This window comes from Cotesia glomerata, linkage group LG6 (assembly GCF_020080835.1).
Source record: "Cotesia glomerata isolate CgM1 linkage group LG6, MPM_Cglom_v2.3, whole genome shotgun sequence".
NCBI lineage: Eukaryota > Metazoa > Arthropoda > Insecta > Hymenoptera > Braconidae > Cotesia > Cotesia glomerata.
In genome coordinates this window covers 15,890,056-15,904,696 of record NC_058163.1, presented here as the reverse complement: position 1 = coordinate 15,904,696, position 14,641 = coordinate 15,890,056, and the positions used below count along the sequence as shown (strand labels likewise).

The 14,641-nt window shown below is 36.5% G+C and overlaps 1 protein-coding gene across 1 annotated transcript; it reads left to right on the top strand.

Annotated features, from left to right (window-relative positions):
- Positions 1-11,523: 11,523 nt before the first annotated feature.
- On the top strand, positions 11,524-14,393 carry LOC123266969 (rho GTPase-activating protein gacU-like). The gene is made up of 3 exons (XM_044731421.1): positions 11,524-12,495; positions 12,687-12,970; positions 13,518-14,393. Exons 1-3 carry the CDS (start codon positions 11,559-11,561, stop codon positions 13,704-13,706), a joined length of 1,410 nt encoding a protein of 469 aa, XP_044587356.1. The 5' UTR covers positions 11,524-11,558; the 3' UTR covers positions 13,707-14,393.
- Positions 14,394-14,641: the final 248 nt, after the last annotated feature.

Here is a 14,641-nt window from a genome sequence, read left to right as displayed (position 1 = left end):
CCCAGGGCGTCATCACCGTGAATTTCGTCGTGTTAAAATATTTTGTTTATAATTCGAGTTGCACGGAATTAAATAAATTCCGTGCGGTATTTTGAAGCTTAGTGACGACACTCTGCGGCACGGTACCATTGAGTCACGTGTTTGTGTGTGTGGAATTTTTGGTCGGGATTATAAGTACTGTTTACCTACCTCGAGCTTCAAATACCCGACAAAGCGGCTTAGTAAAGTGCTTTGTAAAATAAGTTGACGAATTCGAATACTTCGCATCATTTGTTTTTTTAACTTCCCGCTAAAAATCTCAGATTTTCAAAAATCGGGAAGTTATTGTTTTTACCCCGTTTGGCAAAAATCGAGTTTTCATCAGATCTCGACGTTTGAAGGTCACAGGAAGCTTCCCTGACTACCCCCGCGATGTTGTCACTATGTCTGTATGTATGTATGTGTGTGTGTGTGTGTGTGTGTGTGTGTGTGTGTGTGTGTGTGTGTGTGTGTGTGTGTGTGACTATGTGACTCGCTTATAACTTTTGAACGGTTGAACCGATTTCATCGCGGTTGGTGCCATTCGAAAGGGATACGCTGAACTTAGATTTCCTGAGAATTTGAACCGATTCGGACCGATAGATTTTAAGAAATCTTGAAAAATCTTAAAAAAAATAAGAAAAAAATCATTTTTGAAAGTAGTTTTTTTGGAATATCTTTTAAACGGCTCTATCGATCAACTTCAAAAACTAATCCGCCCTTAAGCTTGAAAAACCACGCCGATCGGCGTCAACCCGATCAAAATCGGTTGATTCGTTCGAGAGATAGCGTGAACGAAAGAAAACCGAAAAAAACCGAAAAAAGTGTTTTTTTCACATAACTTCGTCATTTCTTCTCGGATCACTTTTGATGACATAGCATAATTTATAGAGCTTAGAAAACCGCGTCGATTGCCGCCAAAAACGTAGAAATCGGTTAATTAGTTCAAAAGATATCGTCAATAAAAGATTTGAAAACAAGTGTTTTTTTAAAATCACTGCGACATTTTTTTTTTTCATTTTTTTTAAATATCTTCGAATTGGCTCAACCGATCAACTTCAAAAACTAATCAGCTCTTAACTTTGAATACCCGCATCGATCGCCACATAGAGCGTCAGAATCGGTTGATGCGTTCGTGAGATATCGTTGTCGAAAAAAATCGAAAAAAGTGTTTTTTTGTAATAACTCCGAAATTTTTCATTAGATCAATTTTTTTGTTCTAAATTTTTTATAGAGCTCAAAATAACACATAAATTGTATTTTTGAGCTCGAAGAGCTCAAAAACGTCATAAGTGCAATTTTAAGCGCCTAGGTATGGAATTAGCGGGAAGTTGCAGGGATGGCCTTCAGGGTCAACCGTTTTTCTAATTTTTTTTCTTGTCATTGTTGAACCATTTGACGATTTGAATTATTTTGGATAATTTTGAGATCTTTATTAGGTTTTTGCGATTGAAATTATTGGTTGAATTTTGCGATTGAAATTATTATATTTTTTTTTAATAAAAAAAAAAAAAAAAAAGAAGACTTCGTAAATAAATTTTGCGGTTGCGATTTTTGATAAAGATTTGCGATTGAGATTTTGTTATTAAATTTGGCAATTGAAATTTTTGATAAAATTTTGCGATTGAAGTTTTTAATAAAATTTTGCGATTGAAATAATTATTTCCTTTTTTTAATTTTTGGAATAACTTTTGCGAGTTGAATTAATTAATTGTTTTAAAATTTTTTTTGAATAAATTTAGCGAGTTGAATTAATATTTGTTTTGAAAATCTTGGAATAAATTTTGCGAGTTGAATTAATTATTTGTTTTTTAAATTTTGGAATAAATTTTGCGAGTTGAAATAATTATTTGTTTTAAAAATTTTTTTGAATAAATTTGGCGAATTGAATTAATTATTTGTTTTAAAAATTTTTTGAATAAATTTGGCGAGTTGAATTAATTATTTGTTGTGAAAATTTTTGAATAAATTTGGCGAGTTGAATTAATTATTTGTTTGAAAATGTTGAATAAATTCGGCGAGTTGAATTAATTAATATTTCTTTTTTATTTTTTTTTGAAAGAAAAAAAAAAAACTTTGTAATATTTTTGGTTACTCGAATATTTTTTTTTGTAAATTGTTTTATTTTGAAATGTTGAATCATTGCGTTAGTACTAGTTTGGCGTTAGAATTATTTTGTGCGTTAAAATAATTTTTGTTATTAATGCAACATTGCCGACAGAATATATTTGTTGTTGAATAAACCGTTGTTGAATTAGAATTGCACGCCTCAATTATTTTGTTTAATTGTTGTTGCTCTGATTATATGTTCCTCAAAAATATAAAAAATTTTTATAAAAATTTAGCCACTTTTCAAACGTCAAAAAAATAGCAGGAGGTTTCGTAATGCTTTTTTATAAAAGTTCACGAAAAGTTCATAAAATGTTCCTCAAAAATATTAAAGATTTTTATAAAAATTTAGCCACTTTTAAAACTTCAGAACAATAGCAGGAGTGTTTGTAATGCTTTTTTATAAAAGTTCACGAAAAAGTTCATATAATGTTCTTCGAAAATATTACAAATTTTTAAAAAAATTTAGTTACTTTTAAAACATCAGAAAAGTAGCAGAAGGTTTTATAATGATGTTTTTCAAAAGTTCACGAAAAGTTCATATAATATTCCTCAAAAATATAAAAAATTTCCATAAAAATGTAGCTACTTTTAAAGTGTCAGAAAAATAGCAGGAGGTTCTATAATGCTGTCGTTCACAAGTTCACGAAAAATTCTTAAAACGTTCCTCAAAAAAATTAAAAATTCAGTCACCTCTGTAACGTCACAAAAGTAGCAGAAGGTTCGTCATACTTTTTTGCGTAACTTCACAACAAGTTCATAAAATGTTCCTCGAAAAAAGTTCATAAAATGTTCAGAATTTGTTCCGCATCGTCTCACAATATGAAATTCCTCGGCGGACGGTTATATGAACTTTTGAGGAATTTTTTTTTTTACATGGGTATAAATAACATGGATGGTGAGCCAAAATTTTTTATCTGGACTGTCGTGGAGGTACTAACCTTAACCAACAGCTTCTTCTGCAACATCTCCATGGCGTTCTTTTGCCTGTTGTAGGCGTCATGGCTCTGTTGGAGAATCTTGATTATGTTCTGTACGTCAGAGGACAGCTTTTGAATAACTGAATTAATAGAAAAAATTATAAATAAATATAAAATAAATTTCAAAAAAAATTATGAAAAGTGAAATCTACCTATCCATATCGGGTGTCGCCGAATGGCTTTTTTTAATGTTATGAGCCGACGATTAATTAATTTTTTATTTTTTTTAATTCTCCAAACTACCAAAGAAATTATCAAAAGTGTGTTTTTTTTTCAACTATTTTTTTTTTCGATCTCATCGTAAAATCATGTTGCAAGTACCAAAAAAAAAAAATTAGGAAAACAGTTGACCCTAAAGGCCATCCCTGCAACTTCCCGCTAATTCCGTTAATACCTGGCCGCTTTTTTGAGCTCTTCGAGCTCAAAAGTACAATCTGTGTGTTGTTTTAAGCTCTCCGAGCTCAAAAAGATACCTTTTCTATGCTTTTGAGCTCTTTAAGCTCAAAAGTCTGATAGAAAGTTCATAGAACACTATTTTTCGAATGTTCATACCGCAATAACTTTTGAATGAATGAACCGATTTTTACGCGGTTGGCGGCATTCTACGCAGTTTTTTAAGCCTCATAAAGAATTCCTAAGTTTCAATCGGTTAAACTAGAAATTTTGGAGTAACTCTGAAAAAACACTTTTTTCGGTTTTCTTTCGTTCACGATATCTCTCGAACGAATCAACTGATTTTGACCAGATTGGCGGCGATCGATGTGGTTTTTCAAGGTTGAGAGTTGATTAGTTTTTGGAATCGATCGGTTAAGTCGTTTAAAAGTTATCCCAAAAAAACCACTTCAGAAAAAATTTTTTTTCCTATTTTTTTTTAGATTTCTCCAAATTTCTCAAAATCTATCGGTCCGAATCGGTTCAAATTAACAGGAAATCTAAGTTTGGCGAAGCCCTTTCGAATGGCACCAACCGCGATGAAATCGGTTCAACCGTTCAAAAGTTATAAGAGGTTTACACACACACACACACACACACACACACACACACACACACACACACACACACACACACACTCGGGGCAGAAGAGATACTGCTACCGGGCGCGTCTCCCCGAGCGGATGGGAGAACGCTCGCTGTCCTTGGATGACACTTAATCTCTTAGTTGATGAGGTACAGCGGGTAGGAGCCAAGCAAAATAACCAAACAAAATACGCTCCCGTGGACAAAACTCCCCTTTAATGGGTTGGTCGCACTAACTGACCTAACAAGACGATCGTTCCCTGCTGTGACCCACTGGGAGTGACCGGAACCTCGTGTCGTAGTTTCCGACGATGCAGGCCACGGCTGATGTGAGCTTGCTCTGCCGAGGTGTAAGTTGCAGCAGTGGATCAGGAGCCAGCCACTTCGGGCCTTGATCAGGAAGTACGCAGTGAGTGTTAGAGATCGGAATCTTCACCGCTCCGAGCGAGTCTAGTCTGTCCGTGTATTCCGGGGCTGGCTGAGTGTCAGCTAGGCCTCAGGGAACTGGGGTAGGAGTACTATCTCCGAGGGTACACCCGTTCCTAGTTATGACAACCCGCTCCACTCCGTACGATGCGCTGGTGAATTTAAAAGTATGAGTAAAATTCAGGAAAACAACAATAGTGAAAACGGGCCTCATGCCCAACAAGCAGCGATTGAAGCAAGCGCTGAAATGAAGCGGTCGCAAGCGTTTGAACGCCTTGAAAAGCTGATCAGTGAGCTAAATGACTTCATCCAATCTAAGGTCAATATCCACAAGGAGATTAAGACCAAGACGACCAGCGTAGCCAATGCCCTCCAGAGATTCAAGAAACTTGATGAAGAATGGTGTTTAACGGTACGACGCACTTCTCGCACTACACCGGAGAGAAGCATTCAAGCAACTATCGTGAATGAAGAAGCAATGGACACTGGAGCCGAAGGTGACGGTGAATCAGTCGCGGAAGACAGAATCAGAACTAGCAGCAAGTCAACTAAGAGAAAAGATCGATCTTCTCCCGACCCAACGATCTGCCAAGTTGTGAAGAAAAAGGACCTGAAACCAAGCCCTCCGAAAAACACGGCAGTGCAGAACGCCGGAAAAAAAGAGGTGACTGAATGGCAGAAGGTCCAATCCAAGAAGGAGAAGAAGGAGCAAGCGAGAGAGCGGTTACCAAAACAACCGGTGAACAAATCTCGGCCGGAGCCTAAGCGGGAAAAACCGCGAAAATTCACCAAACCAGATGCCTTAATTATTCGACCCGTTGAGAAGGCGAAATATGCCGAGATACTGCGTCGGATTGAAAAAGATGTCCCACCAGATCAGACCCGTGACGTCGTTGACAAGGTTCAAAAGACGAATGATGGGAATATGCTCATTACACTTTCCAGAAAGACCGCAGACAAAGGACAAGCTTTGCTGAAGACCATCAAGAGCATCCTTAAAGAAGAAGCGCAAGTCATCTGTAAAGGCCCAGAGGAACAGCTTGAAATCCGGGACATTGACGACGAAACAACTAAAGACGATGTCCGGAAGGCCTTACAAGAGGCAGCTGGAAATGACTATGAAATACCTGAAGATGTCATTAAAATTCGTCCGGCCTACAGAGGTACTCAAACTGCTTCGGTACGATTGCCAGCAGCAATAGTGCAGAAGATACTTGGAAAGACAGGCAAAATAAGGATTGGCTGGGTAAATTGCCGTGTCAGAGCAATTAAGACACCATTACGATGCTATAAGTGCTGGCACTTTGGGCACACTACTGCCCAATGTAAAAGCGAAGTCGACCGATCTGGGCTTTGCATCAAATGTGGGCAAACAGGTCATCAAGCTGCTCAATGCCAAAATAAAGTGAAATGTGCGTTATGTGCGGAAAAACCTGGCTCTCAGGACACTGCTCACCGGTCTGGTTCTGGCCGATGTCCAGTCTTCCAAGAAGCACTCCAGAAGCTGACAAATAAACGAACATGAGGATACTGCAGCTTAACATCAATCACTGCGAAGCTGCGCATGACCTGCTTATGCAGACAGTACGGGAATTAAAGCTCGACGTTGTGCTTTTATCGGAGCCATATAAACATTTAGCTGGACAACCTTGGGACACGGATATCACCACGAAAGCTGTGATCTGGGCTTGTGGTAAGCTCCCTTTCCAGAATGTAGCTACCAATGGCAGCGCTGGCTTTGTAGCAGCATCAGTAGATGGCATCCGTTTTTACAGCTGCTACGCACCACCTAGCCTCTCAATTGCTGAGTTTACTGACTTCTTGGATCGACTGACCGAGGACGCGAAGCAACATCATCCAGTGGCGATAGCCGGGGACTTTAACGCCTGGGCAGTGGACTGGGGCAGTAAACAGACTAATGCACGAGGAAGAGAGCTGCTAGAAGCTCTTTCTACACTAGACGTAGTCTTGCTCAACAGTGGTGACACGCCGACCTACACCAAAGTTGACGCAAGCTCGATTGTAGACGTCACTTTTGTCAGTACCAGCCTTGCTAAAGGTAACACTAACTGGAAGGTACTGGACATCTACACTGCCAGTGACCATCATGCGATACTCTGGGAAACGTCAAACGACCGGAACCTCCGGGGGCCTATCAAGCAATTTAACACCGTCGGTTGGAAGGTGAAATCTCTTGACCCAGAAGTATTGCTAACAGCCCTCGATAGTGATCCGATAGAGACTGGATGTGCAGAAGAACATACTAAGGCTCTGATGATGCGAGTAACACAAGCTTGTGTGCCTCGCAAACGTGTTATGAATTCAAGACCTGCGGTACACTGGTGGAATGATCATATCAGCAACCTCCGTAAAGAGTGTCATCGAAAGAGAAGAATATCACAGCGTGGCTATCAACGACCTTACTCTGCAGTGCTGATCGCAGAGTACAAAAAAGCTCGTCGTGAACTTAATAAGGCCATAAAAGAGAGCAAAAGAAGATGCTGGAAAGAGCTCATATACGAGGTCGACAAAGACGTGTGGGGTCAGCCGTATAAGGTGGTCATGACGCACCTGAAGAAACAACAAATGCCGTCACCTACGTGTCCCCAACTCCTTCAGAAAATCGTCACTGCGCTGTTTCCACAGCAACACAGTCTCAATTATCAGTCAACGCAAGATGAACTGGACGACATTCCACCTGTCACTGAAGAAGAATTGTTGGAGGCCTGTAATCGGGTAGGAAATAATAAAGCGCCGGGATTGGACGGAATCCCTAATATAGCCTTGAAAACCATCATAAAGGCAGCACCAACATTATTTCTAGACGCTTACAACGCATGCCTCAAGGAGGGGACTTTTCCTCGTAAGTGGAAACAGCAACGGTTAGTACTTTTACCTAAAGGAAAGAAACCGCCAGAAGAACCGTCATCTTACCGACCACTCTGCATGCTAGATACGGCGGGTAAGATATTTGAGCGTATCATCCATCAGCGAATAGATGCAGTAGTCGACCCACTCTTGGCAGACAACCAGTATGGATTCCGGAAAGGACGATCAACCCTGGATGCGATCAACCTGGTTGTTAATACGGCCAAAGAGGCAATCGCAGGAACTAGATGGAAGGGTGGAACGAAGAAGTACTGCCTGGTGGCTGCCTTGGACATCAAAAATGCTTTCAATTCCGCTAATTGGGACTGCATCATGCAAACTCTCGACGAGAAGAACGTGCCAACATATCTTCGCAGACTAGTGATTAGCTATTTTACAGATAGAGTGCTGAAATACGATACAAAAAATGGTCCAAAAGAGTATGATATAACCGGTGGTGTGCCACAGGGCTCTGTTCTTGGTCCACTTCTGTGGAATATCATGTATGACGGGCTCCTGAGACTGAAGCTTCCAAGATGTGTCAAACTGGTAGCGTATGCGGATGATGTTGCCGCAGTGATCGTCGCCAAACACCTCGACGAGATTCAACATCTGTTTGACATCACTTTTGAGAAGATCAACCAGTGGATGGATACAGTGAACCTACAACTGGCCAAGCAGAAGACCAAAGCAGTGCTTATTACTAGCCGAAAAGAAGTTGAAACAATTAAGATTAATGTCGGTGACCGAGAAATCACATCACAACCATTTATCCGTTATCTGGGAGTGATGCTGGATGCACGACTCAACTTCAAACAGCAGGTGGAACATGTCAGTGCCAAAGCGTCAGTAGTGAGGGCTAGTCTCGCACGGCTGATGCCTAACATCGGAGGCCCAATGCAGAGCAGGAGGCTACTATTGTCATCAGTAGTCACATCAGTGCTCACTTACGGAATATCCATTTGGGCTGATGCACTGGAAACCCAAGAATCATGGAGAAAAGCTGGACCAATATACCGACTGAGTGCCCTACGAGTAGCTAGTGCCTTCCGCACTATATCAGAAGAAGCAGTGTGCGTCATTGCTGGAACCCTACCTCTTAGATTTCTAGCAGAGGAAAGACGGGCCCTTTACCAACGAAAAAGGTCAACTGCACTGAGCCCGGAAGAACTTAGAATTGAAGAACGGCAGAAGAGCATAGGCCGATGGCAACTACAATGGGATGCTGCATAGAAGGGTAGGTGGACGCACCGTCTCATACCTCGGGTCGACATTTGGCTTAACCGGAATCACGGTGAGGTCAATTACTATCTTACGCAGATGTTGTCGGGACATGGGTGTTTTCGAGAGTATCTACACCGCTTTAAGCACGATGACTCTTCAGAGTGCCCGTCCTGCCCAGGAGCTGCTGAAGACGCGGAGCACGTCTTCTTTGTATGTCCTCGTTTCGATCCACAGCGTGAAGAACTGGAGAGGATCCTGAACCAGAGAATGCAACCAGATTCACTAGTAGAAGCAATGTTGTCATCAGAAGCTGCCTGGAACGCTACCAACACGTTTGCAACAGAAGTCCTTAAAGACTTGCGTTCCACCGAAAGAAAAAGAGCAAATAGCAGAAGATAGAAGGAAGATAGTTAACACTTTAGCCACCAGAAGGAAGAGCAGTAGCTAGATCCTCCCTTCACGAAGTAATGCCTGACGGCGGTTTCCATGAGGGATTAGAGGAAAGAAGGAAAAGGGGTTTAGGGTTTAGTGGGTAGGGGCGTTAGTGTCGAGTTAGTATGACGCTGCGTCGAGTCGCCACATATCCAGGCCAAACAGCTATGCCTAGAATCCGTAAAAAGGATTCCCCCCCCTACAAAAAAAAAAAAAAAAAAAAAAAAAAACACACACACACGCGGGCACGCACGCATACATACATACATACATACATACATACATACATACATACATACATACATACATACATACATACATACATTCATTCATACATGCATACTTACATATACATACATAGTGACAACATCGCAGGAATAGTCAGGGAGGCTTCCTATGACCTTAAAACGTCTGATGAAAACTCGATTTTTGCAAAACGGGGTAGAACCAATAACTTCCCGATTTTTGAAAATCTTCGATTTTTTTGAGCGGGAAGTTAAAAACGCCATTCGAGAACACCCTACAAGGCTAAGTAGATTTCATGTTTTAATATTGAAAAAAACATGTTATTAAAAGGCAATAATGTCCTAAAATTTATTTTTTATTATATTTTTTCAAATAACGATATGAGACCGAGTACAACAATTAAATATTTAACACACACACACACACACACACACACACACACACACACACACACACACACACACACAGCGATTTCGTGCTGAAGACTTTTTTGTAGGAAATTAAATTTTCTACAAGTTTGTCATTGACATTTTTTGTATAGCTCTTGTCATTCGGAAGATAAATGCAAGGAAACGCGAAATTCATGGAAAAATCAAGTTTAGAGGCCTGTACTACCTCGCCGGTTTCAGTTACGGCTTGACCGCAATGGACACTTTTGTAGCGCATTTAATTTTGAAGAAAACCAGTCCATGGATGAAACGATGCTAGAAAATGGCACTGAAATACAAAAATTTACAGATAAAAAATCAGAGTTTCCATGTTTTTTTAATGGGAAATCTTTACACGCCTGGGTCGAGGACTTAATATTAATATTAAGGGCCTAAACTTTCAGGGAATTTTTTTTGGGTACTTGCAACTAAATTTCACGATGAGACCGAAAAAAAAAAAATAGTTGAAATAAAAAGCACCCTAATATATATATATATATATATATATATATATATATATATATATATATATATATATATATATATATATATATATATATATATATATATATATATATTAGGGTGTTTCAAAAAGACGAATTTTTTTTTTCTTTTGGTGTCTAAAAATTGATAGTATACCTGAAAACAAAAATTTTGGCGCCCATGTGAGCTCTTAATATGAATAGTAAGATTTGCCTGTATCCATTTCTTTATTTTCCATTTAAATAACACGGGAAAAATTTTTTTTAATTTTTTAATTTTTATTACTTTGGAACGGTTCATCGTAACAACAATTTGAAAAATGATATTAGTAGGAAATTTTACGCTCTACAAAAAACGTTTGAAGACCAAAGTTCCTCAGATTAACGGCTTCAAAGATATCCGCGGTCAAAGATAACACTAATAAAAAATTTCAAATATTTTCCAATAAAATTACAAAAAAAATATCACATGCTATATTTTTATTATTTTTTATGTTAAATTACTTCAATTCCGTTAACCTGAGACTGTAAACTTTTTTACTAATTAGTTCAATACTTAACTCACGAAATGCACTAATATATAAATATAAACGTTAAAAATGTCACATAAATGATTTTTTGGTCTTTCTTATAACAAATTTATTTTATATTTTATAAAATTTATAAATTTTTGTAAGAGGAAAATGTAAAGTTCCTTATTACACAAACTAACCAAACACTCATCATTGCATATTATTCAAAATAATATGAAAATTCTGTAAATACGTTAAATCAATTAAATCTACTATAAAACTTGATCAAATGTTTTTTATTTGAAAAATATCAACAGAGCTTTATTTAGCTCTGTCGGTACAGAGTATTATACTCATTTAATTTGAGTGTTGTAGCTAATAAGCTCTGTGTTGGTAAGCCTGGTTGTTCGGTACTAACTTCATTTAGTTGCTTTGCTCTCAACGCTTTACTATATCTTCTCGTCATTGTCTTTGTTCATTGATACTGACTGTTTTTCAATCCGTTATATTATTAATTTAATTAGTTAAAATATATTAGTTATAAATTTTGTGACCATAATGGTGAAAACAGTGTACTTGATTGGTGATGTGTTAAGTGAATTAGTTGGAAAAATTACCCTCTCTGAAAGAGGTTATGTCGCTTTTATTTTATTATCTTGATACGAAAAATTTTTCAGTTAAAGAAAGTATATCAATCACTATCGACAAAGTTTTGAAATTTGGTGTGCGGCACAAATCCCGACAAGAGAGAAAAGATCTGCTTTTTGAAACTAATCTCAAATCACAATCGATGGAAGAATTTACAAAAACCGTAAAATGAAAAAGTCAAAGTCTCAAAAAAAGGAATCCGTTTTTCAGGATGAATTAAATAAACTATTTGATGTAGCTCATGCGGATGTTTTAAATATACTGGACAAAGAAAAAAGATTATTTTATTTGGGACAAAAATCTTCCAGTCGACGTGGTTTTATTTCATATAATTCTCAACCAATTTTAGAAGATGTCGAAGACATGGATGTTGATATCAGCAATTATGATAATAATAACAATAATAGTGATAATAATAGTGAAGAGAACATTGATAGCAATGATAAAAACTATAATAATAATGGTAATGATAGTAATAATAATGTCGGAGAGTTTGATAACGACAATGTCAACTATTATTGTGCAGTTGAGACTGATGATGTTGCTAATCATAAAATATCAAGTCATCCATCTCAATTATCCCAGAAATCTTTGGAAAGTAATACTTCTCGTATAATCTCTGATTATGAAGATGAAATGCCAAAACAACAAGTTCCAAAAATTGATATAATGACACCAGAACTTGCTGCGGCTTTGGATAGAGCTAACGTGACTAGTAGGATGGCGACTTACATTATTGCTGCTTTATTATCTTGCTTGAACATTGATTGTGCAAGCGTAAACTTTAGTCATGTGACTATTCACCGAGCAAGGGAAAAATTCCGGAAAGAAGCGGCGTTAAATCTGAAGACTAATCTGGAAACTGACAATTATGTACTACATTTTGATGGAAAACTGTTATCAGATATTACAGGTACAGAACAAGTTGACCGGCTTCCGATTATTTTATCATCATCAGGTAAATTTCAACTGTTAGGAGTTCCTAAACTAGAATCTGGGACTGGACAAAACCAAGCTTCAGCTATTATTAAAACAGTAAAACAATGGGATATTAATACTGACAACATCAAAGCATTGTGTTCTGATACTACGGCGTCAAATACGGGTAAATAATTTATTAATAAAAAAAATATAACATGGTTGATTACCGTAATGTTTAAATGCTAAATCAAATCAGATTTTTAGTATTAACCATTAATTTCCAAGTTATGAGTTATTTTTTCAAATTGAAAAAGATTTCTCCGTACTACTCTAAAAATCGATACTTCACTAGCAATTCTCATTTTATTTTTTCAGGAATCAGAAATGGTGCGTGTGTATTAGTAGAAAAGGCTCTTAGTAGAAAACTGTTGTACTTGCCATGCCGACACCATATTTTTGAAATTGTTCTTCGAAGTGCATTTGAAGTATACTGGCCTGCTTCGTCTGGCCCAAACGTTCCAATTTATCAGAGATTTAAAAAGAAGTGGGATGAAATTGACCAATCAAACTTTACGGCTGGTATTTGTGACAAAAAAGTTTTGGAAGTAATAACACCAATCAAAGATGAGATTTTGAAATTCGTTAATAATCAAATAGAAGTAAAATTTTTAATCCAGCGCTGAAGAATTATTAACTGATGTTAAAGTGGAAAAGAAAAATGTATAAAGTTCAGTATAATTGAGGAGCTGATTTTCAAAAGGGTATCTTTTCATATTTTAAAATACCAGTTTTCTGAACTTTTAAATACTAATTACTTTGAGAATTATGAACATTTATAAATGAAAATCGAATTGCAGCTTCATAACCGATTGCACTTTATAGCTAAATTAAAAAGTTCAATACAAATATTTATAATTGAAGATAACTAGTTTTTGTCTCGATTAATCAAAAATCAAAAGATACCCTTTTGAAAATAAGCTCCTCAATTATCAATTTTACTCTGATTAATTAACTTGCCGTCGTGATTAAAAATATTGAAAATCAGTTTCACATGACTGTTATACTTTCAATCATCTTTAACGATTAAAATTGCGTTTGTAAAATATTTTACAACTTTTACCTCACATCAGTTAATAATAATTAGTCTTCTCAACTTTGAAATTGCGATATAATCAATTTCATTTTGACTTATAACTTTTTTTGTAGATGGATCATTGTCGAGACGATTACCGTGAACTTCTGGAATTATCATTAATATTTTTGGGTACTACTACCACAAATATTACATTTAAGCATCCTGGAGCGGTCCATCATGCAAGGTGGATGGCTAAAGCAATATATAGTTTAAAAATTTTTTATTCAGAAATGAATTTCATCTTACTAAATCGGAAATAGATGGATTACGAGAACTTTGTTTATTTATCATAATATTCTATTTAAAAGCTTGGTTCACTGCGCCGTGTGCTATAACAGCACCTAATAATGATTTAACTTTGATTAAAGAATTAATTTCATATGAAAGATTTAATAATAGTCTTTCACAGACATGCTCACAAAAATTAGCCGATCACTTGTGGTATTTAAACAACGAGCTGTCTGTTTTATCTCTCTTTGATAAAAATGTTTCAGTTGGAACAAAAAAAGAATAGTTCATGCTCTTAAAAACTGTAAAGCCAATGAAACTACAACAAATCGCTTTATAATAGATAAGAAAAATTTAGAGTCATTATTAAATAAAGATCTTAGTCAATTTATGTCTATGAGATCGATTAATATATTTGAATCGTTTGATTTGTCGTATGAGTTCATTGATGAGGATGTTACTTTGTGGCCTCAGAATCCGAATTTCTTAGAAAACTTGGAGTATTTCGGGAAACTTCAAGTTGTGAATGATGTAGCAGAACGCGGCGTGGCATTGATAGAGCAGTATAATCGATGCTTAACGAAAGATGAAGAACAGCTTCAATATTTGTTGCAAGTAGTGACAGAACATAGAAAACAATATCCTAATTGCAATAAAAGTAATTTTATAAAACTGTAATATTTTCAAGTTGAAAAATTGTTGTAACAAGTTGTAAATATAGTTTTTGTTATAAAGAATTAATTGTTCAATTAAATTTCTTAATATTTAGTAAAAAAAAATAAATTTGTTATAAAAGAGACCAAAAAATCATTTATAAGATATTTTTTAACGTTTATATGTATATATTAGTGCATTTCGTGAGTTAAGTATTGAATTAATTAGTAAAAAAAAAGTTTACAGTCTCAGGTTAACGGAATTGAAGTAATTTAACATAAAAAATAATAAAAATATAGCATATGATATTTTT